Source organism: Oryzias latipes, chromosome 24 (assembly GCF_002234675.1).
Source record: "Oryzias latipes chromosome 24, ASM223467v1".
NCBI lineage: Eukaryota > Metazoa > Chordata > Actinopteri > Beloniformes > Adrianichthyidae > Oryzias > Oryzias latipes.
In genome coordinates this window covers 483126-510000 of record NC_019882.2, presented here as the reverse complement: position 1 = coordinate 510000, position 26875 = coordinate 483126, and the positions used below count along the sequence as shown (strand labels likewise).

General features: G+C 52.4%; 1 protein-coding gene across 2 annotated transcripts in view; it reads left to right on the top strand.

The window, feature by feature from the left end:
- Positions 1-26875, top strand: part of LOC101163950 (polypeptide N-acetylgalactosaminyltransferase 14) — a 126121-nt gene that overhangs the window by 84292 nt on the left and 14954 nt on the right. For both annotated transcript variants that reach the window (XM_023952946.1, XM_023952947.1), the window contains 4 exons: positions 17858-17956; positions 23792-23859; positions 24094-24159; positions 26651-26772. In XM_023952946.1, the coding sequence (XP_023808714.1) occupies positions 17858-17956; positions 23792-23859; positions 24094-24159; positions 26651-26772 (355 nt within the window). The remainder of the gene's footprint in view (positions 1-17857; positions 17957-23791; positions 23860-24093; positions 24160-26650; positions 26773-26875) is intronic.

The window sequence follows — 26875 nt, the reverse complement described above, 5'->3', positions numbered from 1 at the left end:
TCCATCCATCCATCATCCATCATCCATCCATCCATCATCCATCCATCCATCATCCATCCATCATCTATCCATCCATCCATCCATCCATCCATCCATCCGTCATCCATCCATCCATTCATCCATCCATCCATCTATCCATCCATCCATCCATCCATCCATCCATCCATCCATCCAATCATCCATCCATCCATCCATCATCCATCCATCCATCATCCATCCATCCATCATCCATCCATCCGTCATCCATCCATCCATCCATCCAATCATCCATCCATCATCTATCCATCCATCCATCCATCCATCCAATCATCCATCCATCCATCCATCCATCCATCATCCATCCATCCATCCATCATCCATCCATCCATCATCCATCCATCCATCATCTATCCATCCATCCATCCATCCATCCATCATCCATCCATCCATCATCTATCCATCCATCCATCCATCCATCATCCATCCATCCATCCATCCATCCATCCATCCAATCATCCATCCATCCATCCATCCATCATCCATCCATCCATCCATCATCCATCCATCCATCATCTATCCATCCATCCATCCATCCATCATCCATCCATCCATCATCTATCTATCCATCCATCCATCCATCCATCCATCATCTATCCATCCATCCATCATCCATCCATCATCCATCCATCCATTTATCCATCCATCCATCCATCCATCATCCATCATCCATCCATCCATCATCCATCCATCATCTATCCATCCATCCATCCATCCATCCGTCATCCATCCATCCATTCATCCATCCATCCATCTATCCATCCATCCATCCATCTATCCATCCATCCATCCATCCATCCATCCATCCATCCATCCATCCATCATCCATCCATCCATCATCCATCCATCCATCATCCATCCATCCGTCATCCATCCATCCATCCATCCAATCATCCATCCATCATCTATCCATCCATCCATCCATCCAATCATCCATCCATCCATCCATCCATCATCCATCCATCCATCCATCATCCATCCATCCATCATCTATCCATCCATCCATCCATCCATCCATCCATCCATCCATCCATCCTCTAACAGTCATGTACATCCACACCAAGAACCGTTTTTAGTCCCCACTTATCCATCGTGTTTCTGGACTGGGGGAGGATTCTGTAGAAACCAGGAGAACATTCAAACTCCACACAGAAAGATCCCAGCTGGGATTTGAACCAGGATCTTTTCACTGAGAGTGCTAACCACTACACCACAGTCAAAACCTGCGCTAAATACCTGGAAAGAGGATCGTCTTCCTCTGGACCCGCCCTGTGCTCCACCCCATGTGGTGCTCCATCGTGGGGGTGTTCAGAACCCCCGTCATCAGCAGGAACCAGCTCTCAGAGTGGGGCGGGGGTTAATTTGCAGGTTAAAACGGGGACATTGTGTGGAGAACGTCGTTAGCGATGCTAATTAGGCGAATCAGAAGGAGATGACAGTGGGAGCTGCAGCTGTGAGGCACATCTCTGATCTCCTCAGAGAGGAGGTGCCGATCGTTTCAGAGGAGGCCGGCGGCCCCCAGGCCTGCTTTCATGTCGGGGGGGGGGGCAGTGTGTCTGGATCTGCTTGTGTGCATGTATGTGTGTGCCCCGTTCTCCTCCTCCCACAGACAGCCAATTATAAGGACTCCAACAGCACCCCCCCCCCCCCCCCGCACCCCCCGCCCGTCCTCCTGGAAACCTTCACCTCATTAATAACCCCCACTGGAGGTAAAAAGATGAAGAAGAAAAGGAAGGCAGTGTGATATGAGATAAAAAGAGGGATATAAAAGGAGGGGGGGGGCAGCATGGAAGGAGAAAAAAGATAGGGGGGGGCTTGAAGATGAGATTAGTTGTGACTCAATTTATGTCTTAATAGAAATGAGAATTTCTGGAGTGGAAGCAGATTTCACCTCAGTGCAGCTCCTCTCCTCACATTTACATCAGGTTCCCCAGAAACCAGGAGGAGAACCCAACGGAACCCGCACTAATGCGTCAGAGTCCGTCCTCCTCTGAGGTTCCTGCTTCAGATCCAGGCTGTGGGTGTTTGTTTCTCCTCCACACAGAGAGGACCTGTGGCCTGGACCGGGTTGTTGCTGTCATGGCTTCATTTGGTGTGGTCTGCAGTGTGGCGGTGGAGGTAGAATGTGTTGTTCCACCTGATGTGACGGTAGTTCAGGTGAGGCTCAAACAGGATCTGTACAATGTTAGTCTGATGGTAACGTGTCCAATCTTATAAAATAAACCAACAAATCTGGATAATTGTTTGACTAGTTCATCTATGTGTTTTTAAAATTCAAGAATTGATCTTTATGGATTCTAAGAAATTGCAGTGAGTCCACCCGTTGTAGAGACCGTCCATCTATGTTTAAGTTTCATTTCCTATTAGTGGATTTGTCTCGACGGGTTTTGCTGGTGTTTAATGATCATTGATTGCATTTAAACCAAGTGTCTGCCTTTACTAGTTGTTCATTTAGGAATTGTTCCAGCAGCTCCATATTTCTATGTGACATGAATAAACTAGTATCGTCTGCGTTAAGTCTTTGTGGATGTTTCCAGAGCAGTGAAGAAAGTCATTTATATAAATTATGAAGAGAAGTGGTCCCGTGATGGATCCTTGTGGGACGCCCGTTGGAATGTTAAGTTTATATGATTTTAATTCATCAACCTTTTCATATTGCTCTCTTCCACAGATATAACTCCCCGGACACCGTGGTGCATTCATTTGCTGAGTAATATTTCATGATCAATAATATCAAATGCTTTTGATAGATCCAAAATAAACACCAATACCATGTTCACCTCTTTCAAAGGCAGCGTTAATTTTTTTCTACAAGATCTACAGCGGCCATCCACGTGGTTCTGTTCTTCCTAAAGCTATGTTGTTGAGGTTCTAGTACATTGTGTTTCACTAAATAGTCTGTCAGTCGCTCAAACACTTTAGAGTTGGCAGGACTGATATGGGTCAGTATCCTTTTTGTCCCCAGACTTATTCATGGGTAATATTTGAGCTATCTAGGTCATTTTAGGGACTTTGCTATGTGTTCTGAGAGATTGATGGTGAGATAAGTGAGAGGTTCTGCGTGGAGCCATTGTTCCACGGTTCCACGGTTCTTCTGCACTCAGCGGTCTGTTCAGAGACGTTACCTTTACTCTGGTCCTTTTTAGAAATGGATCTTCTTCAGCATGACTCAGCACATTTCAACAAACAAAGTCCTCTTTCTTTAAGCCGTTTATGTAAATGAGGCAGACAGCAGAGGTCAAAAGGTCGCGGTGCGTCAGCAGGAAAACTGCGGCTGAAACGGCGAAGGACTGACGTCTGTTTGTTTGCTGTAATTGAACTTGATGCAGAGCCGTGGCTCCATCACTGCGTCCACAGCTGTGCTGCTGGGAGCAACACAGTCTGCCGTGCACACACCCACACGTGCACACACTCATCAAAACGTTGTCATCTAAGCAAACAGCCACTTCCACCACCTGCCAAGCCCTTGAGCCACAGACGGCCGTATTGGGCCCCACCTTCACAGAAACGCGAATGCACGTTTGTGCGTGCTTGTGCACGTTTGTGCACAGTTTGCTTTCATGCGTCTGAGCCTGCAGAGGTTATTGAGAGCGTTTTAATGAGCCTGCAGGCTTCTGTTTGAGCGCCGGCTGAACATCAGTGGACCTCCCCACTGACAGGTGCCTCTGCGCCCCCCGCACCTCCCCCCGTACCTCCTGTATGTGTTTATGGGGGGGCCACTGCAGCTCGGTGTGTTGTGTCTCAAACAATAAAGGATCCAGGCTCAGATAAATGACACCAACTGTGCTAATAGCCCCTCTGAGACGCAGCTTTCTGTGTGCCACCTAATGAACACCCCCCCCCCTTTCAAAACGCCCCCATTTCTGCTTTGACAGTGAACTGCAGCCACGCTGACTAATGAAGCGCCTCGCCGGCTGACGACGGGATCTTTTATTTATCCTTATAAATACGGGGAGCAGCACAAAAAGGCTGCGGTCTTTAATGGAGGTCTCTTAAATTTGTCAAAGTGACAAACTCTTTTGTTCAAACATCACTGTTTCCTGTTAGCGCTCCGCTCTGCCGACCAGAGCGGCGGCGGCGCCGCGGCGGATCAGCTGACTGACAGCAGTGATTTATCCATCCATCTTTTTGTTCTACCTGAGAAGATGGTGCAGAGGTGTGGAGACCTGCTGTCACAGTCACACAAAATAAAATGGAGCCAGAAGGAATCTGGAATGAAGCTGGAAAATAAACCGGAATGAAGCTGGAATACAGCAGGACTCCTGCCTCACATCAAAGTTTGACCTCAGTTTGATCAAAATCATGTTATAAAATAATAAAAACAGCGACAGAGATGTTTTCATGTCATTTGTCTTCAAGAGATCCTTTTCAGATTTCCGATTGTAACTTTGACGGAGGAATGACCTCATCGTCAGCGTTTTTCCGTAGAGAAATAAAGTGTCTTGTTTGCAGAAAAACGGCAGAGATTCCAGAAAAAGTTTTTTACAGGAAGAAACTTTTATCACCAAAAGGTTCAAAAGCTGTCGATGAGTTTCTATGTGTAATTTATGAAGCTATCTGCTTTTCAGAATCTGTTCAGAGTAGCGGATCAGGATAGTGTTTGTTAAAGCTGCTGTGTTGTGGGTCAAAGGTCAGTGACAGAGGTCCATGCAGGTTCAGGAAGATGGTTTTAAGGTGGTAGTTTCAGGAGCTGTGCGTGTTCTGGTCCTCCTCATGGCTTTGGGTTGTTCAAGCTTCAAAGAGTTAGAAACCCTTTGTTGGAGTTAAACCGGAAGAGTTTGAACAATTTCAGTGAAAAACAAAAAGCACCAAAGTTTTCATCATCAAACACAGTTGATTGTTAAATATTTGTGGTAAAATGTTTGTATTTATGAGGTTTTTGCGCCGTATTTGCTGTAAGCTGCAAGTCAAACTGTGAAAAACCGTAAGTTTAGCTCTGATATGACTGTTGGAAACGAGGAACAAAGCAGAAGAGAATCTGTGGAACAATCTAAATCCTGGATCTGAAGGAACCTCAGCAAAAGTAGGTCAACAAAAAATAGAGAAATAATCAAAGATTGAGGTAGAAATGCTGCAAAAGTCACAGATTCTGACTTCCTGCTGCTTCTGAACAGAAATTCTGAGATGATAGTTTCTGCTGTTTCTGGCACTCCGCCTCACTTCAGTGTTGACGAGGATTTCCCAGAATTCTGCAGCGCTGAGATTAAACAAAGCGAAGAGGAGCATGTCATTTACTAAAAACGTGTTCATGTCGGTAAAAGCAGCGAAGAAAACAGTAATGATAGAAAGCAGTGGAATCGAACTGGCAGAAAGCAAAAGAATCTCCTGAATTCCTGCTCAGTTTGAGCGTCTTTCTGGGGAAATGGGTCTTATCTTGTAACACAGCCATTTTAGAAAAGTGGGAGAGGAGAAATTGCCCCCCTGATAGATTTTTCCATTTGTTTCATAGCAACAGAGCGGAGTGACAGCCTCTTCTCTGCACAGCTCACTCGACTAAGTGCTGAGAGCTTTGAGCAAAGCGAGCATCTGCACTTTGAGGAGAAGGTCAGCGGAGCTCGGAAAGACGCCGCAGACGCCTCTCCAGTGATGGGAGCAGCGCTGGGTCACGCTCAGCCTCCGTTCACCCGGCTCAGAGCTGGGGGAGTCCTCCAAACCCGGCTGAAAGGCTGCACATCTATGTTCTGTTCAGAATGACCAGACCGGGTCATCAGAACCACCAGCTGCTCTTCTGATGGCTCCTGAACCTGTTGTTGGAAGGCCACGCCCAACAACAGGTCGCCAGCAGGCGCTAACTATTTTTATTGCGGCATCTGATTGGTCAGTTTAAAAACTTGAGGTAGAGAAAAGATGTCATGAGAATAATGAGGATTATCAAGAAGATGATTAAAAAAAAGGTTTCAGAGCCAGAACGGTTCTTCTGACCAATAGACTGAGGAACAGCTGTTCATTCTGAAGTTTATGGAGCCAGCTTGTACTTCCTGTGTGAAATGCAAGGGGGCGGGGCCACTCATCAACAGTTGCCGGTCTTGATGAAGGACCTAAAGGGGTAAAAGTTCAATTAAGGATGGGGTTACAATCCTTGGTGCACGTGATTCACGTGGTTGGACATCGTACTGATCTTCAGAGGGGGTTCTGTCTTTGGTCCCTGGAGGACACGGATGTTCTAGTCTGGGTTTGTTAGTAACTAAAGACGCTGTAGAACCACAGCTGGTTCAGAAATGGAAATGCAGATCCAATTCAGCCTGAAGGAGAGAAAGACTCGGGTCAGAGGCGGAGCATATCATTAACGTTTAATGGCTTCTCTCTGTTGGGTCACAGTTAGGTGTAGATCACTGTCAGCACAGCTGCTAATTACCTCCACGGCCTGGGCAGCCCCCTATGCTAATTAAAGCGGCCCCCCCGCCACTTCCATAGACGGTTTGAGGGTGAGGATGAAAGCGATGAGGCCTGCAGGCGTCACAAGACGAGGCCTGAATCATCACAGATGGGAACAGTTCTGTGTGAACCAGCACCTTTACGTGCACGCTGCTATCACGTGCACACTATGATAGGAGTGTCCACATCTGCTCAGAGAGGAGAAGCGCTGCAGAAATCTGTGATGTGTCAGGAACTGGTTTGGATAGATGAGAGGGCAACTGTGGTTCTGAGCGGGACCGCCTGGAAAACCACTGAAGGTCCAAACACGATCCTCCTTTTTTCAAGACTCCTGAGTGTGTTGCCTAGAAGAGGCGGACCCGTGAACTGCAGCGCCCTCAGAGGCGGACCCGTGAACTGCAGCGCCTTCAGAGGCGGACCCGTGAACTGCAGCGCCTTCAGAGGCGGACCCGTGAACTGCAGCGCCCTCAGAGGCGGATCCGTGAACTGCAGCGCCCTCAGAGGCGGACCCGTGAACTGCAGCGCCTTCAGAGGCGGACCCGTGAACTGCAGCGCCCTCAGAGGCGGACCCGTGAACTGCAGCGCCCTCAGAGGCGGACCCGTGAACTGCAGCGCCATCAGAGGCGGACCCGTGAACTGCAGCGCCCTCAGAGGGGGACCCGTGAACTGCAGCGCCCTCAGAGGCGGACCCGTGAACTGCAGCGCCCTCAGAGGCGGACCCGTGAACTGCAGCGCCATCAGATGGGGGACCCGTGAACTGCAGCGCCATCAGAGGCGGACCCGTGAACTGCAGCGCCCTCAGAGGCGGACCCGTGAACTTCAGCGCCTTCAGAGGCGGACCCGTGAACTGCAGCGCCCTCAGAGACGGACCCATGAACTTCAGCGCCTTTAGAGGCGGACCCGTGAACTGCAGTGCCCTCAGAGGCGAACCCGTGAACTGCAGCGCCCTCAGAGGCGGACCCGTGAACTTCAGCGCCTTCAGAGGCGGACCCATGAACTACAGCGCCCTCAGAGACGGACCCATGAACTTCAGCGCCTTTAGAGGCGGACCCGTGAACTGCAGTGCCCTCAGAGGCGAACCCGTGAACTGCAGCGCCCTCAGAGGCGAACCCGTGAACTGCAGCGCCTTCAGAGGCGGACCCATGAACTACAGCGCCCTCAGAGACGGACCCATGAACTTCAGCGCCTTTAGAGGCGGACCCGTGAACTGCAGTGCCCTCAGAGGCGAACCCGTGAACTGCAGCGCCCTCAGAGGCGGACCCGTGAACTTCAGCGCCCTCTGAGGCGGACCCGTGAACTGCAGCGCCTTCAGAGGCGGACCCGTGAACTGCAGCGCCCTCAGAGGCGGACCAGTGAACTTCAGCGCCCTCAGAGGCGGACCCGTGAACTGCAGCGCCCTCTGAGGCGGAGCAGTGAACTGCAGCACCCTCAGAAGCGGACCCGTGAACTGCAGCGGCATCAGAGGCGGACCCGTGAACTGCAGCGGCATCAGAGTTGGACCGTGAACTGCAGCGCCTTCAGAGGCGGACCCATGAACTGCAGCGCCTTCAGAGGCGGACCCGTGAACTTCAGCGCCTTTAGAGGCGGACCCGTGAACTTCAGCGCCTTTAGAGGCGGACCCGTGAACTGCAGCGCCCTCAGAGGCGGACCCGTGAACTGCATCACCCCCTTCAGAGGTGGACCCATGAACTGCAACGCCCTCAGAGGCGGACCTGTGAACTGCAGCGGCTTCAGAGGCGGACCAGTGAACTGCAGCGCCCTCGGAGGCGGACCCATGAACTTCAGTGCCTTTAGAGGCGGACCCGTGAACTGCAGCGCCCTCAGAGGCGGACCCGTGAACTTCAGCGCCCTCTTAGGCGGAGCAGTGAACTGCAGCACCCTCAGAAGCGGACCCGTGAACTGCAGCGGCATCAGAGGCGGACCCGTGAACTGCAGCGGCATCAGAGTTGGACACGTGAACTGCAGCGCCTTCAGAGGCGGTCCCATGAACTGCAGCGCCCTCAGAGGCGGACCCGTGAACTTCAGCTCCATCAGAAGCGGACCCGTGAACTGCAGCGCCCTCAGAGGCGGCCCGTGAACTGCAGCGCCCTCAGAGGCGGACCCGTGAACTGCAGCGCCATCAGAGGCGGACCCGTGAACTGCAGCACCCTCAGAGGCGGACCAGTGAACTGCAGCGCCATCAAAGGCGGATCCGTGAACTGCAGCGCCATCAGAGGTGGACCATTGAACTGCAGCGCCATCAGAGGTGGACCAGTGAACTGCAGCGCCATCGGAGGCGGATCCATGAACTTCAGCACCATCAGAAGCGGAGCAGTGAACTGCAGCGCCATCAGAGGCGGACCCGTGAACTGCAGCGCCATCAGAGGCGGAGCAGTGAACTGCAGCACCCTCAGAGGTGGACCCGTGAACTGCAGCGCCCTCAGAGGCGGACCCGTGAACTGCAGCGCCTTCAGAGGCGGACCCGTGAACTGCAGCGCCCTCAGAGGCGGACCCGTGAACTGCAGCGCCTTCAGAGGCGGACCCGTGAACTGCAGCGCCCTCAGAGACGGACCCGTGAACTGCAGCGCCCTCAGAGGTGGACCCGTGAACTGCAGCGCCCTCAGAGGCGGACCCGTGAACTACAGCGCCCTCAGAGACGGACCCGTGAACTTCAGCGCCTTTAGAGGCCGACCCGTGAACTGCAGCGCCTTTAGAGGCGGACCCGTGAACTTCAGCGCCTTTAGAGGCGGACCCGTGAACTGCAGCGCCCTCAGAGGCGGACCCGTGAACTGCAGCGCCCTCAGAGGGGGACCCGTGAACTGCAGCGCCCTCAGAGGCGGACCCGTGAACTGCAGCGCCCTCAGAGGCGGACCCGTGAACTGCAGCGCCATCAGAGGCGGACCTGTGAACTGCAGCACCCTCAGAGGCGGCCCCGTGAACTGCAGCGCCCTCAGAGGCGGACCCGTGAACTTCAGCGCCTTTAGAGGCGGACCCGTGAACTGCAGCGCCCTCTGAGGCGGAGCAGTGAACTGCAGCACCCTCAGAAGCGGACCCGTGAACTGCAGCGGCATCAGAGGCGGACCCGTGAACTGCAGCACCCTCAGAAGCGGACCCGTGAACTTCAGCGCCTTCAGAGGTGGACCCATGAACTGCAACGCCCTCAGAGGCGGACCTGTGAACTGCAGCGGCTTCAGAGGCGGACCAGTGAACTGCAGCGCCCTCGGAGGCGGACCCATGAACTTCAGTGCCTTTAGAGGCGGACCCGTGAACTGCAGCGCCCTCAGAGGCGGACCCGTGAACTTCAGCGCCCTCTTAGGCGGAGCAGTGAACTGCAGCACCCTCAGAAGCGGACCCGTGAACTGCAGCGGCATCAGAGGCGGACCCGTGAACTGCAGCGGCATCAGAGTTGGACACGTGAACTGCAGCGCCTTCAGAGGCGGTCCCATGAACTGCAGCGCCCTCAGAGGCGGACCCGTGAACTTCAGCTCCATCAGAAGCGGACCCGTGAACTGCAGCGCCCTCAGAGGCGGCCCGTGAACTGCAGCGCCCTCAGAGGCGGACCCGTGAACTGCAGCGCCATCAGAGGCGGACCCGTGAACTGCAGCACCCTCAGAGGCGGACCAGTGAACTGCAGCGCCATCAAAGGCGGATCCGTGAACTGCAGCGCCATCAGAGGTGGACCATTGAACTGCAGCGCCATCAGAGGTGGACCAGTGAACTGCAGCGCCATCGGAGGCGGATCCATGAACTTCAGCACCATCAGAAGCGGAGCAGTGAACTGCAGCGCCATCAGAGGCGGACCCGTGAACTGCAGCGCCATCAGAGGCGGAGCAGTGAACTGCAGCACCCTCAGAGGTGGACCCGTGAACTGCAGCGCCCTCAGAGGCGGACCCGTGAACTGCAGCGCCTTCAGAGGCGGACCCGTGAACTGCAGCGCCCTCAGAGGCGGACCCGTGAACTGCAGCGCCTTCAGAGGCGGACCCGTGAACTGCAGCGCCCTCAGAGACGGACCCGTGAACTGCAGCGCCCTCAGAGGTGGACCCGTGAACTGCAGCGCCCTCAGAGGCGGACCCGTGAACTGCAGCGCCATCAGAGGCGGACCCATGAACTACAGCGCCCTCAGAGACGGACCCGTGAACTTCAGCGCCTTTAGAGGCCGACCCGTGAACTGCAGCGCCTTTAGAGGCGGACCCGTGAACTTCAGCGCCTTTAGAGGCGGACCCGTGAACTGCAGCGCCCTCAGAGGCGGACCCGTGAACTGCAGCGCCCTCAGAGGGGGACCCGTGAACTGCAGCGCCCTCAGAGGCGGACCCGTGAACTGCAGCGCCCTCAGAGGCGGACCCGTGAACTGCAGCGCCATCAGAGGCGGACCTGTGAACTGCAGCACCCTCAGAGGCGGCCCCGTGAACTGCAGCGCCCTCAGAGGCGGACCCGTGAACTTCAGCGCCTTTAGAGGCGGACCCGTGAACTGCAGCGCCCTCTGAGGCGGAGCAGTGAACTGCAGCACCCTCAGAAGCGGACCCGTGAACTGCAGCGGCATCAGAGGCGGACCCGTGAACTGCAGCACCCTCAGAAGCGGACCCGTGAACTTCAGCGCCTTCAGAGGTGGACCCATGAACTGCAGCGCCCTCAGAGGCGGACCTGTGAACTGCAGCGGCTTCAGAGGCGGACCCGTGAACTGCAGCGCCCTCGGAGGCGGACCCATGAACTTCAGTGCCTTTAGAGGCGGACCCGTGAACTGCAGCGCCCTCAGAGGCGGACCCGTGAACTTCAGCGCCCTCTTAGGCGGAGCAGTGAACTGCAGCACCCTCAGAAGCGGACCCGTGAACTGCAGCGGCATCAGAGGCGGACCCGTGAACTGCAGCGGCATCAGAGTTGGACCCGTGAACTGCAGCGCCTTCAGAGGCGGACCCATGAACTGCAGCGCCCTCAGAGGCGGACCCGTGAACTTCAGCTCCATCAGAAGCGGACCCGTGAACTGCAGCGCCCTCAGAGGCGGCCCGTGAACTGCAGCGCCCTCAGAGGCGGACCCGTGAACTGCAGCGCCATCAGAGGCGGACCCGTGAACTGCAGCACCCTCAGAGGCGGACCAGTGAACTGCAGCGCCATCAGAGGCGGATCCGTGAACTGCAGCGCCATCAGAGGTGGACCATTGAACTGCAGCGCCATCAGAAGTGGACCAGTGAACTGCAGCGCCATCGGAGGCGGATCCATGAACTTCAACACCCTCAGAAGCGGAGCAGTGAACTGCAGCGCCATCAGAGGCGGACCCGTGAACTGCAGCGCCATCAGAGGCGGAGCAGTGAACTGCAGCACCCTCAGAGGTGGACCCGTGAACTGCAGCGGCATCAGAGGCGGACCCGTGAACTGCAGCGCCCTCAGAGGCGGACCCGTGAACTTCAGCGCCTTTAGAGACGGACCCGTGAACTTCAGCGCCTTTAGAGGCGGACCCGTGAACTGCAGCGGCATCAGAGTTGGACCCGTGAACTGCAGCGCCTTCAGAGGCGGACCCATGAACTGCAGCGCCCTCAGAGGCGGACCCGTGAACTTCAGCTCCATCAGAAGCGGACCCGTGAACTGCAGCGCCCTCAGAGGCGGCCCGTGAACTGCAGCGCCCTCAGAGGCGGACCCGTGAACTGCAGCGCCATCAGAGGCGGACCCGTGAACTGCAGCACCCTCAGAGGCGGACCAGTGAACTGCAGCGCCATCAGAGGCGGATCCGTGAACTGCAGCGCCATCAGAGGTGGACCATTGAACTGCAGCGCCATCAGAGGCGGAGCAGTGAACTGCAGCACCCTCAGAGGTGGACCCGTGAACTGCAGCGGCATCAGAGGCGGACCCGTGAACTGCAGCGCCCTCAGAGGCGGACCCGTGAACTTCAGCGCCTTTAGAGACGGACCCGTGAACTTCAGCGCCTTTAGAGGCGGACCCGTGAACTGCAGCGCCCTCAGAGGCGGACCCGTGAACTTCAGCGCCTTTAGAGGCGGACCCGTGAACTGCAGCGCCCTCAGAGGGGGACCCGTGAACTGCAGCGCCAACAGAGGGGGACCCGTGAACTGCAGCGCCATCACAGTTGGACCCGTGAACTGCAGCGCCTTCAGAGGCGGACCCGTGAACTCCGGCTGAGTCGTATTCATTGCAGCTGATTTCAACGTTTCAGCTGATGTGCATGTTGCTGAAGATGACCTGCAGCTGTCGGTGCTGCTCTTGTTTCTGAATTCTTCTTTTCTGGTCTGTTAGTTTGGAGCAAACTGGGTCAGAGGAGCCTCAGATTCCCATAAATTACTCCACTTTAAACTCACTGGAATTTTCTAATTTCGTTTTTTTCCTGAACATCTCCTCAACAGGAGCGGCTCAGCTGAGGCTTTGACTGAACAACACACATACACACATACTCTGGTCAAACAGTTGTGTTTGTGTACATAATGACAGCCTTGTGGGTCGTTGTGTATCTAAATCAGTCAGCAGGAGGGCTTTACATCTGTCTGCATTCCTGCAGGTTTTCTGCAGAAACAAGCTGCTGCAGGTGAATCTACAGCGATGCAGATTTATTCAGCAGGGAAAGAAATGAGGAAAACCTGAGTGTGTTCACGTCTGTGTGTGTGCACACGTCTGTGTGTGTGTAATGTAAATGATTTCTCTGTTCCTGGAGCTGTGGTGGGATGCTGTTTTAAGCTGAAATATTGCTTCATTCATCATCCAGCTGAAGCACAGTGCTGCTGGTGTGTGTGTTTGTGCAAGTCTGTGCACGTGTTCCTTCTTATATTTACAGCATGCATTTGCGATGGAGAATACGCGTGCAGCACAGAGACCTGCTGCTCTCTGACCATGTGAACATCTGTGCATGAAGGCATGAGGAGCCGATCCGATGGTTTCACCATTTTAATGGAGGCGGTTCTTGTTTATCTCCTGTTGTTGTTTATTGTTTGTTCTTTTTAAGTTATATGTATTGAAGGTATGTATACAGGTACATCTTGGTGATTTTATTTGGCTTTAAAAAATTATCAGAGAAATAAAAGTTTTGACAAAACCAAAAAATTTTTATCGTATCTGGTAACTTTCCCACTGCAGAGGAACCACCCACAGCAGAGAAACCTCCAACAGCAGAGGAACCTCCCACAGCAGAGAAACCTCCCACAGCAGAGGAACCTCCCACTGTAGAGAAAACCTCCCACAGCAGAGGAACCTCCCACAGCAGAGGAGCCACCCACTGTAGAGGAACCTCCCACTGTAGAGGAACCTCCCACAACAGAAGAGCCACCCACTGTAGAGGAGCCACCCACTGTAGAGGAACCTCCCACAGCAGAGGAACCTCCCACAGCAGAGGAACCTCCCACTGTAGAGAAACCTCCCACAGCAGAGGAACCACCCATTGCAGAGGAACCTCCCACCGTAGAGGAACCTCCCACTGTAGAGGAACCTCCCACTGCAGAGGAACCACCCACTGTAGAGGAACCTCCCACTGCAGAGGAACCACCCACTGTTGAGGAACCACCCACAGCAGAAGAACCTCCAACTGCAGAGGGACCACCCACTGCAGAGGAACCTCCCACTGTAGATGAACCTCCCACAGCAGAGGAACCTCCCACTGCAGAGGAACCACCCTCTGCAGAGGAACCTCCCACTGCAGAGGAACCTCCCACTGTAGAGGAACCACCCACATCAGAAAAACCTCCCACTGTAGAGGAACCTCCCACTGCAGAGGAACCTCCCACTGTAGATGAACCTCCCACAGCAGAGGAACCTCCCACTGCAGAGGAACCACCCAGTGCAGAGGAACCTCCCACTGAAGATGAACCTCCCACAGCAGAGGAACCTCCCACTGTAGAGGAACCTCCCACTGCACAGGAACCACCCACTGTAGAGGAACCACCCACTGCAGAGGAACCACCCACTGCAGAGGAACCTCCCATTATAGATGAACCTCCCACAGCAGAGGAACCTCCCACTGCAGAGGAACCTCCCACTGCAGAGGAACCACCCACTGCAGAGGAACTTCCCACTGCAGAGGAACCACCCACTGCAGAGGAACCTCCCACTGTAGAGGAACATCCCACTGTAGAGGAACCACCCACTGTAGAGGAACCTTCCACTGCAGAGGAACCTCCAACTGCAGAGGAACCTCCCACTGCAGAGGAACCACCAACTGCAGAGGAACCACCCACTGCAGAGGAACCTCCCACTGCAGAGGAACCACCAACTGCAGAGGAACCACCCACTGCAGAGGAACTTCCCACTGCAGAGGAACCACCCACTGCAGAGGAACCTCCCACTGCAGAGGAACCACCCACTGTAGAGGAACCTCCCACTGTAGAGGAACCACCCACTGTAGAGGAACCTCCCACTGTAGAGGAACCACCCACTGCAGAGGAAGCTCCCACTGAAGATGAACCTCCCACAGCAGAAGAACCTCCCACTGTAGAGGAACCTCCCACTGCAGAGGAACCACCCACTGTTGAGGAACTTCTCACTGCAGAGGAACCACCCACTGCAGAGGAACCCCCCTCTGCAGAGGAACCTCCCACTGCAGAGGAACCACCCACTGCAGAGGAACCACCCACTGCAGAGGAACCACCCACTGCAGAGGAACCTCCCACTGCAGAGGAACCTCCCACTGTAGAGGAACCACCCACCATAGATGAACCACCCACTGTAGAGGAACCTCCCACTGCAGAGGAACCTCCCACTGTAAAGGAACCACCCACTGTAGAGGAACCACCCACTGCAGAGGAACCACCCACTGCAGAGGAACTTCCCACTGCAGAGGAACATCCCACTGTAGAGGAACCACCCACTGTAGAGGAACCTCCCACTGCAGAGGAACCTCCCACTGCAGAGGAACCTCCCACTGAAGAGGAACCTCCCACTGTAAAGGAACCACCCACTGTAGAGGAACCTCCCACTGTAAAGGAACCACCCACTGTAGAGGAACCACCCACTGTAGATGAACCACCCACTGTAGAGGAACCTCCCACTGCAGAGGAACCTCCCACTGTAAAGGAACCACCCACTGTAGAGGAACCACCCACTGCAGAGGAACCACCCACTGCAGAGGAACTTCCCACTGCAGAGGAACATCCCACTGTAGAGGAACCACCCACTGCAGAGGAACCTCCCACTGCAGAGGAACCTCCCACTGCAGAGGAACCTCCCACTGTAGAGGAACCTCCCACTGCAGAGGAACCTCCCACTGCAGAGGAACCTCCCACTGTAGAGGAACCTCCCACTGCAGAGGAACCTCCCACTGCAGAGGAACTTCCCACTGCAGAGGAACCTCCCACTGCAGAGGAACCTCCCACTGTAGAGGAACCTCCCACTGCAGAGGAACCTCCCACTGCAGAGGAACTTCCCACTGCAGAGGAACCACCCACTGTAGAGGAACCTTCCACTGTAGAGGAACCTCCCACTGCAGAGGAACCACCCACTGCAGAGGAACCACCCACTGCAGAGGAACCACCCACTGTAGAGGAACCTTCCACTGTAGAGAAACCACCCACTGTAGAGGAACTTGTCACACCAACATTCATGTTTTGAGTGATGATGAGAACCTCAGGTGCAGAAACGACTTGTTATTTTTCTCTGCCTCCAGACATTTATTGGAGCCGTGGTAGAACGTCATGAAACCTTTTCTGATGCAGATTCCATAGTTTAAAACAGGATGCAATAGTTCTTCCAAAATAAAAGCTTCTGTCCTCCTGCAGACGACGTTCTTCCATCGTTCACTGATTCTATTCTGTTTTTCTGCATCCTTTGAATGTTCTCAGACTGAAATGGTTGATTCCTCTTGAGTTTTATGACCTCAGCTGTTATAAGTGTGGGGTGGGGGGTTCTGTGTAAACCAGCAGAGACCTGTTAAGAGGATCTCTGGAGCAGGAACTGGCTTTTCATCCACCTGCTCTTTTTTGTGTCAGTATTCCTGGTTTCCATCATAAAATATCTGGTTTTAAAGCTGGATTTTTTTATCCGGTTGTTTTCTATGGAATCATGTCCAGAAAACAAACCCGGTCTAAAGCTTCCCTGTCTTTCCCATCAGCATCCTCCTTTCTTCTGTTACATTCCCACTCGACCTGCTTTCTATCCACCGTTTCTTCAAAGGAGCTCGGTGCATAACGACGTGAAAAAGAAGCAGCTAACGAGCTCCCACCCCCCACCCCTCCCCACCCCCAAAAGAAGCAAATCCCACACAGCAGTCTGATGTCTCCAGATAATTATCCAGAATGAAACAGCTCCTATTGTGCAGCGGGTCATTTCACCGTCTGCATTTCAAAGTCTTCCTCAGATACACACACATGCACACACGCACACACAAACACACATGCACAGTCACGTGCACACAGTTAGCAGCCACAGAAACACAGAAGCTCCTAAACTCAAAGGCTGTCAGAAAACTCCTACAATCACGAGTGTCTGCCCCACAGGGGGCGCTCTAATGAGGACTCAAAGCAGCTCAGGCATTCCTCTGCTGCCATCAGCCCTGTGAAACCGCCATGGGGGGAGGGGGGCAGTACCATCGACTGCTGCTTAGGAGAGGGGCGCTGTAGTCCTGGATGGAGGTTTCAGGTGCTGCTCAGGTGAAGAACGGTTCTCCTGGTGCCTGAGGAGATGAAGAGCTGAAAGGAGGTATGTTCAAGCAACAATGCTGCTTCAAGAATGAGGATGAGGACGATGATGATCTTCATCCACCGCAGCAGAATTCTGTTTTAACCGACTCAATACGCCATGAAGGACACGCCACAGTGAGAACCACGCCAGAGCTTCAGGCTGGAGATCTTCAGTCACTTTCATGGTCCTGACGATGAGATGACAGATCCAAGTACAGAGGATCCAACAGATCTCAGAAGATTCACATTTGGATCTGCAGGATCTGGTTTGTGGATCCGGTTAGCAGAGGGGTCAGCTGAGCAGAACACAGAGAGATGCTAACAAGAGGCTGCAGGAGCGTGCATACCTGTCAGCCGCCCTGACAGTATCTGGAGGGTACATCTGTAGACATTAGTATGTTGCAGCACAAACACGCTCTTTGACAGGTTGGCTGCCTGCAGCGGAGAGGCGTGGATGTGGGGGGCGTGCACGTGTGGACCCTCATGGCTGGGTGCTGCTGGCTTTGAGCTCAGCACATCTTAGTTTGATGATGAGCGTCTTTGTCCATCTGTGGACGGGAGGACCGACCGGGTTCTGCAGCAGGTTCTTCCTGCAGAGGTGCAGAAACAAACTGCAGCATCTGTCACAGGAACTGCTAAACCAGCTTCTCTGGATCCGAACATCAGACCCTAGTCTCTGCTTCAGATGGAAGTCAGAGGGCTGACTGCTACACCACTGTGTGCACTACAATTGTAACATGTTTTGAAATGGATTGGAGATGTTGCTGAGGGTCTTCTAAAGCAGAGCTAAGATCAAAGCAAATGAAGACTGATGGCTGCGGTTCTGCTCTGTGTGGTTTCCTTCATGCTGACTCGTCCTCCTGCAGGTGCACGGCTCTCCAGTATGACTCCGATCTTCCGTCAACCTCCATCATCATCACCTTCCATAACGAGGCCCGGTCCACGCTGCTGCGCACCATCAGAAGGTGAGCCCCTCCCCCCGGTTCTGTCTGGACTCTGAGTTTTCATTCGTTGTGTGAAAAGTGTCGGCGTGAAAGTGTCTGCGCTAAGGTGTCTGCACTAACATGTCTCCGCTAACATGTCCGCGCTAACGTGTCTGCGTGAACGTGTCTGCACAAACGTGTCTGCGTGAACGTGTCTGCACTAACATGTCTGCGGTAAGGTGTTGGCGTGAACGTGTCTGCACTAATGTCTGTGCACTAACGTGTCTGCGCCAACATGTCTGCATTAAGGTGTCTGCGCCAACATGTCTGCGCTAACGTGTCTGCGTGAACGTGTCGGCGTGAACATGTCTGCGCTAAGGTGTCTGCACTAACGTGTCTGCGTGAACGTCTCTGCACTATTGTGTCTGCACTAACGTGTCTGCGCCAGGATGTCTGCATTAAGGTGTCTGTGCCAAAATGTCTGCACTAACGTGTGCGTGAACGTGTCTTCGCCAACATGTCTGCATTAACGTGTCTGCGCTAACATGTCTGCGTGAACGTGTCTGCACTAACGTGTCTGTGTGAACGTGTTGGCGTGAACGTGTCTGTGCTAACGTGTCTGCGTGAGCGTGTCTGCACTAACGTGTCTGCGTGAACGTGTCTGCACTGACGTGTCTGCACTAACGTGTCTGCGCTAACGTGTCTGCGCTAACGTGTCTGCACTAACGTGTCTGCGCTAACGTGTCTGCGCTAACGTGTCTGCGCTAACGTGTCTGCACTAACGTGTCTGCACTAACGTGTCTGCGCCAACATGTCTGCATTAAGGTGTCTGCGTGAACGTGTCTGCACAAACATGTCTGCGTGAACGTGTCTGCACTAACATGTCTGCGGTAAGGTGTTGGCGTGAACGTGTCTGCACTAATGTCTGTGCACTAACGTGTCTGCGCCAACATGTCTGCATTAAGGTGTCTGCGCCAACATGTCTGCGCTAACGTGTCTGCGTGAACGTGTCGGCGTGAACGTGTCTGCGCTAAGGTGTCTGCACTAACGTGTCTGCGTGAACGTCTCTGCACTATTGTGTCTGCAGTAACGTGTCTGCGCCAGGATGTCTGCATTAAGGTGTCTGTGCCAAAATGTCTGCACTAACGTGTGCGTGAACGTGTCTTCGCCAACATGTCTGCATTAACGTGTCTGCGCTAACATGTCTGCGTGAACGTGTCTGCACTAACGTGTCTGTGTGAACGTGTTGGCGTGAACGTGTCTGTGCTAACGTGTCTGCGTGAGCGTGTCTGCACTAACGTGTCTGCGTGAACGTGTCTGCACTGACGTGTCTGCACTAACGTGTCTGCGCTAACGTGTCTGCGCTAACGTGTCTGCACTAACGTGTCTGCACTAACGTGTCTGCGCTAACGTGTCTGCGCTAACGTGTCTGCACTAACGTGTCTGCGTGAACGTGTCTGCGCTAACGTGTCTGCGTGAACGTGTCTGCACTAACGTGTCTGCACCAACATGTCGGCGTGAACGCTGCGCTGACAGAAACACGAGTTCAGAACAGAACCAACTCCTGCTGGTGTTTTAGCTCCTCCTTTAGCTCATTATTTCGGTCAGTCAGCAGGACCAGCTGCCCCCCCCAGCCTTTCTATGGGATTCACTGTTTTCAGCCAATTAGGAGACAGTCTGGCTGCCTGTGTGCGTGTGCACGTGCATTCACCCGTGCACTGTTCTTGAAGATGGCTGCGTCTTATTCTGTCAGCGCTTCTTCTCTGCAGACGTCTGTGAAACATGCAGCTCTTCATCCTCACGAAGACGTGAAGAGGAGCTTCCTGTTTACCTGACAGAACCCGGAGGTCCTGACCCCCCCACCCCTCCCCAGAAATATTTCACACTAAATGACTTTATGCACAAAAACCGTCCAAATAATGCCACAGATTCTGTAAAATCCCTTCTGACAGCCTCTTCCTATGGGGGGGTCATCAGTACACCGCAAAGTGTCAGAACATCAATCACCAGCATTCCATGAAGACCCCCCCCCCCCGGTGCTGATGCACTAAAAACTCCATTTGTTTGGACCCAGACTTATTTGCCCCACCTTCACCTACACTTCATCCTCGCTGGTCACCCCTTCCCCCCCTTCGGGCCTTGAATAAATGGGGGGGTTTGGTTCTCTCTCTGCGTGGGGGGGGGGGGGGGTTCGGATGTTCCTGATCTTTGGATCCAAGTTCATCAGCATTCCTGCTTTTACTGCAGATCAGCACCAGCTCATCACTTTCTGACCCCCCCCCCCCTCACCATCACTCAGCTGTCAGTGGGAGACCGACTGGATAGTTTTTGCTTCATCAGCAGGTTTACTAATTAACACCCCCCCCCCCCCCCCCCCCGTGTCTAAGCTAAAGTTCCTGTTTTGCTTCTTTAGCAATGATTTACAGTTATGAAGAAAAGCCCATGGGGGAGGGGGGGGGGGGGGGGGTTAGTCCAGCTGACCAACCAGGTTTGAGTGTGTGTGTGTGGGGGGGGGGGCTGGACAAAGCTGAAGCTGTAGTTGACCTGAACATCATGGAAACCTTTTTTCTGAAGATGATTAATGTCCAATTATGAGCAGAACAGCCTGACCCCCCCCCCCCCCACACACACACATATTTACCAGTGAAGGACCCCCCCTCCCCCCTTCCGTCAGCCCCACCCCTCAGGTGTAAATAACCCCATCAGTTGTGAGTAGCGACCAAACAATCAGAGACCCGCAAAGACGTTCCTGCCCCCCATGGAGGCTTTCTACACCCCCCCAATATGGAACTGATGTTACAAATGGGACACTGCATACTCCACCCAGCAGCCCCCACCACCAACAACAAAAACCAATTAACCAAAGAAGCTCTGCTCCGGTGTGTGTGGCACCTGTGTGTGTGGCACCTCTGTGCATGCATCCTCTCTGACGCCACCTGGTGGATTCTGCAGCTGAAACAAAGCCGGAAGTGGACAGGTGTGCTGACTCCCCCCACTTTGAAAAGGCGTTGGAGCCAGACAGCAAAGTCTCATTGACGTGGGGGCGGGGCTTTGAGGACGTGCACCGTTTCTATACAAGAAACACAGCACAATAGATTGATTGACAGGATCAACAGCTAATCAGAATGCAGAACACAGATAAAAAAGAAAAAGGGCGGGGAAAGTCCAGCAGCAGAACAGCGAGATAGCGAGTGTTCTGGAGTGGACTGAGTCGTTGTTCTAAAGTTCGCCACTAGAGGGCGCTGCCGTTTTTTTTTTAGTTAATAAAAATCATAATTTGTAAACAGAGGTAAACAGCCAAACACCCAAACAAGAAATATACATGTGCTGGACTGTAAATCCAAACCCAGAATAAGATAAAGGTCAGATACAGATAAAGGTCAACCTCTGGTCTGTAGACACACAGTTGACCAGTGTGCTCTCTGCGATCATCCACACCCAGAACCCTAAGTAAAGACTGAAGACTGCAGTACAGCGAGGGAACAGGGTTCCATGACGGAACCATGACCAAACACTGTTCTGGAGCGGAAATCAATAGAACTTCCTTCACCCAATGGGAGTCAGGTCTAGGGAGCCAATGAGCTCAAAGCCCCGCCCCCTCTTAGGCTCATCAGTGAAAAGTTAAAAATTGTAACCTGAGAGAAAAGAAAGGAAACAAAGTAGGAAAGTCGGCATCTGTTGGTTCAGTTTTTACGTGAAAGTCAGTGCAGAAGTGCTCCCTGCTGCCTCCAGTGGTCTGTAGAGGAACTGCAGCATTTGTACTTCCTGTTTGAGTCGATGTTGGACTGGAAGGAGGGGCCTGGGGCTCACCTGAAGGTCAACACCTCACCTGTTTACCACCCTTGGGTCAGAATCTGATCCATCAGGATTTTTGTTCCGTCTTGATCAATAAAGTTGTTTTGAATGTAAAACACAGAGTCATTTGTTTTCGAATTATGGCCCTAAAGTAAAGATGATGAAGATGATCAAATCCTCCTCTCCAAACACCCCACGACCCCCCCCCCTCTGTCTCATCCATGAATCTGTTCATCAATCTCCTCAGCATTCCCCCCCCCCCCCCTTCCCCGGCTCCAAGAGAGATGGAGCTACAATCAGGGTTATTTGTCTCCGTTACCAACCTGCCCCCCCCACACACACACACTGACTCTTCTTCATTATTCCAACTTTTTTATTCCAACACCCCCCCCCTCAAAACAAAAACATCCATCACTCTCCTCCACATTTAGTCTAGAGGTTCAGGTTCTCTCCACACCTCCTCCATTCCTCCCCCCATCACCAAAAGTTTACAGAAAGAAAAGAAAATGTTTATTTTTAAGGAACTTTCTATCTAGACAGATGTCAGCAACATCATCTGCAGGGTTCAGACGGAGAACATTTATGTCCATTTTTGATTAGAACAAAACAAACAAAAATCAGAAAAAATGTCAGAAACCATCCATCTTCCTCCGCTTATCCGGGACCGGGTCGCCGATACTTCAGAAACATTTACGTGAAAAGGTACATGGCGTTTACTCATACAGCGCTTTTCTACTCTAGCCACAGTCCCATTCACACACCACCAACCAGAGGCAAGGTGAGGTTCAGTGCCTTGCCCAAGGACATTTAGACATATGGGCGGGCAAGGAGGGAATCAAACCTGCAAACTTCCAATCAGAGGTTGACCGTTCTTCCTGTTTGGATTAGACAAGGCTTTTTATTTTAACAAAACATCAACTTTATGCCAAACAAAGAGGTATGCGCATACGTGTCTGCAGACAAATATATATGAGCATACGTGTCTGCACATATCTATGCGCATACGTGTCTGCAGACAAATATATATGAGCATACGTGTCTGCACATATCTATGCGCATACGTGTCTGCAGACAAATATATATGAGCATACGTGTCTGCACATATCTATGCGCATACGTGTCTGCAGACAAATATATATGAGCATACGTGTCTGCACATATCTATGCGCATACGTGTCTGCAGACAAATATATATGAGCATACGTGTCTGCACATATCTATGCGCATACGTGTCTGCAGGCAAATATATATGAGCATACGTGTCTGCACATATCTATGCGCATACGTGTCTGCAGACAAATATATATGAGCATACGTGTCTGCACATATCTATGCGCATACGTGTCTGCAGACAAATATATATGAGCATACGTGTCTGCACATATCTATGCGCATACGTGTCTGCAGACAAATATATATGAGCATACGTGTCTGCACATATCTATGCGCATACGTGTCTGCAGACAAATATATATGAGCATACGTGTCTGCACATATCTATGCGCATACGTGTCTGCAGACAAATATATATGAGCATACGTGTCTGCACATATCTATGCGCATACGTGTCTGCAGACAAATATATATGAGCATACGTGTCTGCACATATCTATGCGCATACGTGTCTGCAGACAAATATATATGAGCATACGTGTCTGCACATATCTATGCGCATCCTCTCATGACAACTGAATGTAGTTTATAAAAGCCCTTTTTTCTTGCTGCTTCTCTTGTTTTTCTCCACCACTTCATTTCCTCTTAATCCTCTTTCTAAAGCTTCTTACCTGACTCTCCTTCATCCTCCTCTTCATCTCCTCCTCCTTCCATGAAACCGCGGTTAGTGTTTCCCTCTCTCATTCACACCCCCCACCCCCTCCAAGGTTGTAGAAAAGAACATTTTCAGATTTTCTGTTTTACATTTTTTTCTTTCAACCTTTAGCTTTGACAAAATGGTTTTCTAATGCGATGCGTCACTCATTTCTATAGGTGACGGGTTAACACTCACAGACCTGAGGGGGGCGTGCACGTGTGTCCGTGCACATGCTCATTTCAAACTTGAACCTTTCTGCTTTGTCTCTGCAGCGTTCTGAACAGGACTCCGGTTCATCTCATCCACGAGATCATTCTGGTGGACGATTACAGCGACGATGGTGAGGCGGCTCACGTGCACGCTCACACACACAATCAATTGCAGCTGCACTGATTCATGTGAAGTGCACCAACGGACTTTTACCGTTTCCTTATTTCCATTTTTTGATCAAAAATGCATTTTGATGGTTTGCGTAGTTTGTTTTTATCCTTCCTAATCAGTTTACTTGTTGTAAATAAAGACAGGTTTTCATTAGACGTTTGTGTCTGAGGCTTCAGTTTCCTGTTTCTTCCAGAAAAAGACGGCCAGCTTCTCACCAAACTGCCTAAAGTCAAATGTCTGCGCAACAAGAAGAGAGAAGGTAAGGAGGAGGAAAACCTGCTGTCTCCTCAGACATCTCTGAATGTTTTCATCAAACTGTGAGCTGAAGGTTTGTTTGAGCACCCCCTTCTGCCAGGATCTGTCATCAGGGGGGACGGCGAACCTGAACCTGTCCAAGTCAGGGTTTCTTTGAGCAAAGCCTTTCCAGAAACATGTCCAGAACCCGGAGCCGGTCGTTCAACAGAAAAGATCCCAAAGCTGCAGTGATTCTTCACTGTTTCTTTCATGAAACCCTCTTTTTTTTGTCAATAAAGTTTTCAAATTCAAAAGAAACATTCAGTTTTTGTTTGAACAAAACAAAAACTTTCTCTGCTAAACAATCCAAATTATGAAGCGACCCCTGCCGTGCATTACTGTCTCTATGAGGTGAGGCTGCTGCAGGGCGGAGAACCCTCAGGAGGTTGTTGGTTCGATTCTGTGTTTTTGTAAGACGGTCGCACCGAAGCGTGTGACCTTTTCACCTGGGCCCCCCAACTGCCACAGACTGGAGTGTCCCTGCAGGGATCTGTCCCGACAGAGTCCGCTTCCGCAGAAGACCACACAGCTGAACCAAAGGACCCGTCAAGTCCAGGATTTGAGCAGATCCAAAACTCTGATGTTACTGAGCAAAAGGGGTCTGTGAGGAGGAGGGGCCCCTCCTGATGAAGGTCACATCTGCTTTTCCACTGAGAAGCAGGTGGAGCTTTGGGGGAGCGTGCACGTGTGCTTGCTTATGCACGAGTGCTCTGGAAGCCTGTGCTGCTCTGAAGGTCTGCACATGGTCTCTTCATCGGAGCGTACTCCTCCTCCTCCTCCTCCTCCTGCAGGAGCTGTGAGCTTCACTAGATGATGAATGTGAGGAACCATCCCAACCCTGATGGAGCTCCATCTTTGTTCACGGCTGTGTGTGTGCAGGAGTGTGTGTGTGTACATGAGTGTGTGTGTGTTTTACTCGTTTATACATGTGTGGGGGGGCATCCATCCAGAAAATAAAGCCTTATTGGGGATGAAATGGGATTTTTAATTGGCTGAGCCTCGGCCCCACAGCGCCTCCTGTACAAAGTCACCAACCCCCCCGTCCCACTCAGGACGCTACTCTTATGCATGCATGCCCCCCCCACACACACACACACACACACACTTGTGCATGCATTGTCCTTGTTGCTGCGCGTGTCAGTGAGTATTGATTAAACCATTGAGTCCGGGCTGGAGACCCCCCCCTGAAAGGCTTGTTTACACGTGCACGCTCTCATGCACACTCATGTCCGTGCACATGGATCTGCTGTGGACCCCCCCTTTTCCTCTTTTCTGTCATTTGGATTAAAAAGCTTTGGTGTGCGGCAGACGCTGGAGTCCGGGTGTGACGGACTCTAAAAGGCCGCCATCGATTTTCTCCTCCGCTGACGGATGATGGAGCGATGAAGCTGAGGAGGAAGAGGCCGGCTGCTGGTACGGCACCCGGCTAACAGCAGCAGCTTCTCCTCCATCTACAGAGACGACTCTAAAAACATTCACAGGATCCTTCCCCTCCTTTTTCTCCACTAGAATCATTTTTGTTGGTCAGAGGAAAGGACTGAAGTTTGTTTCTTCTTGCAGTGAACTAGAGATGAAAGTGAGTTTCCTTAAAAACATAAAGGTCAGGCTTCAGACGTGTTGCAGAGCTTTCAGCTCACAGAGCAGAAACCAGACCTTCTGAACACCAAAGACCACCACAGGAGGAAACCTACACCTTTCTGGCATCAACAATGGAAACAGAGATCTCTCACCAGAGCTGGCCATCACAAACTTCCAGATCTGTGATAAAGCAGCAGTCAGAAAACATGGTGGGGCTGCAGGAAGTCGTTCCCGGTGCATGCTGGACTCCGCAGGGCTGCCCTTTATCACCGGTTCTGATCCGAATCTTTATGGACAGAATTTGTAGGCGTAGCCAGAGGCTGGAGGGGGGTCTGGTTTGGGGACCACAGAATTTCCTCTTTGCTGATGATGTTGGCCTGTTGGCTTCATGGAGCCAGGACCTCCTGCATGAATTGGGGTGGTTAGTGGCCAGGGCAAGTCTGAGGCTGTGGTTCTTGACTTGAGAAAGGTTGTCTCCCCCTCTCGGGGGGGGGGGGGCTCCTGCCCCAGGGGGAGGAGTTTAAGTATCTTGGGGTCATGTTCAGGAGCAAAGATCGGATTGGGAGACTGACAGACAGATCAGTGTGGTATCCGTTTTGATGAAGTGAGCTGAGCCGGAAAGCGAGGCTCTGAATTTACGGGTCGATCTGTGTTCCAATACTCACCGATGGTCAGAGTTCTGGTTCACGGCCCAAAGAACCAGGTCCTGGATGTCAGGGAAGAGCGGGGAAAAAAGTCTGTATCATTAATCAGACTGCTGTCCCAGCAACCTGGATGAATGGACAGACGGATGGGGGGGTTGTTGTTGTACTGATACAATTTTCGTGTAAATGTAGCAGAAGATCAGAATTTGAGTTCTGACCCGTGTTTCTGCACAGGTCTGATCCGGTCCAGAGTGCGGGGGGCCGATGCTGCGAGGGCCAGAGTCCTGACCTTCCTGGACAGCCACTGTGAAGTGAACAAGGACTGGCTGCCCCCCCTCCTGCAGAGGGTCAAACAGGTACAGCTCAGTCTAAAAGTGACGTCGTTCCCATCAGAATGTTTTGTCTGCTAGCAAAGGAAGCTTCAAACCCACAACCTGCTGCACGCCGGAACAGATTAGC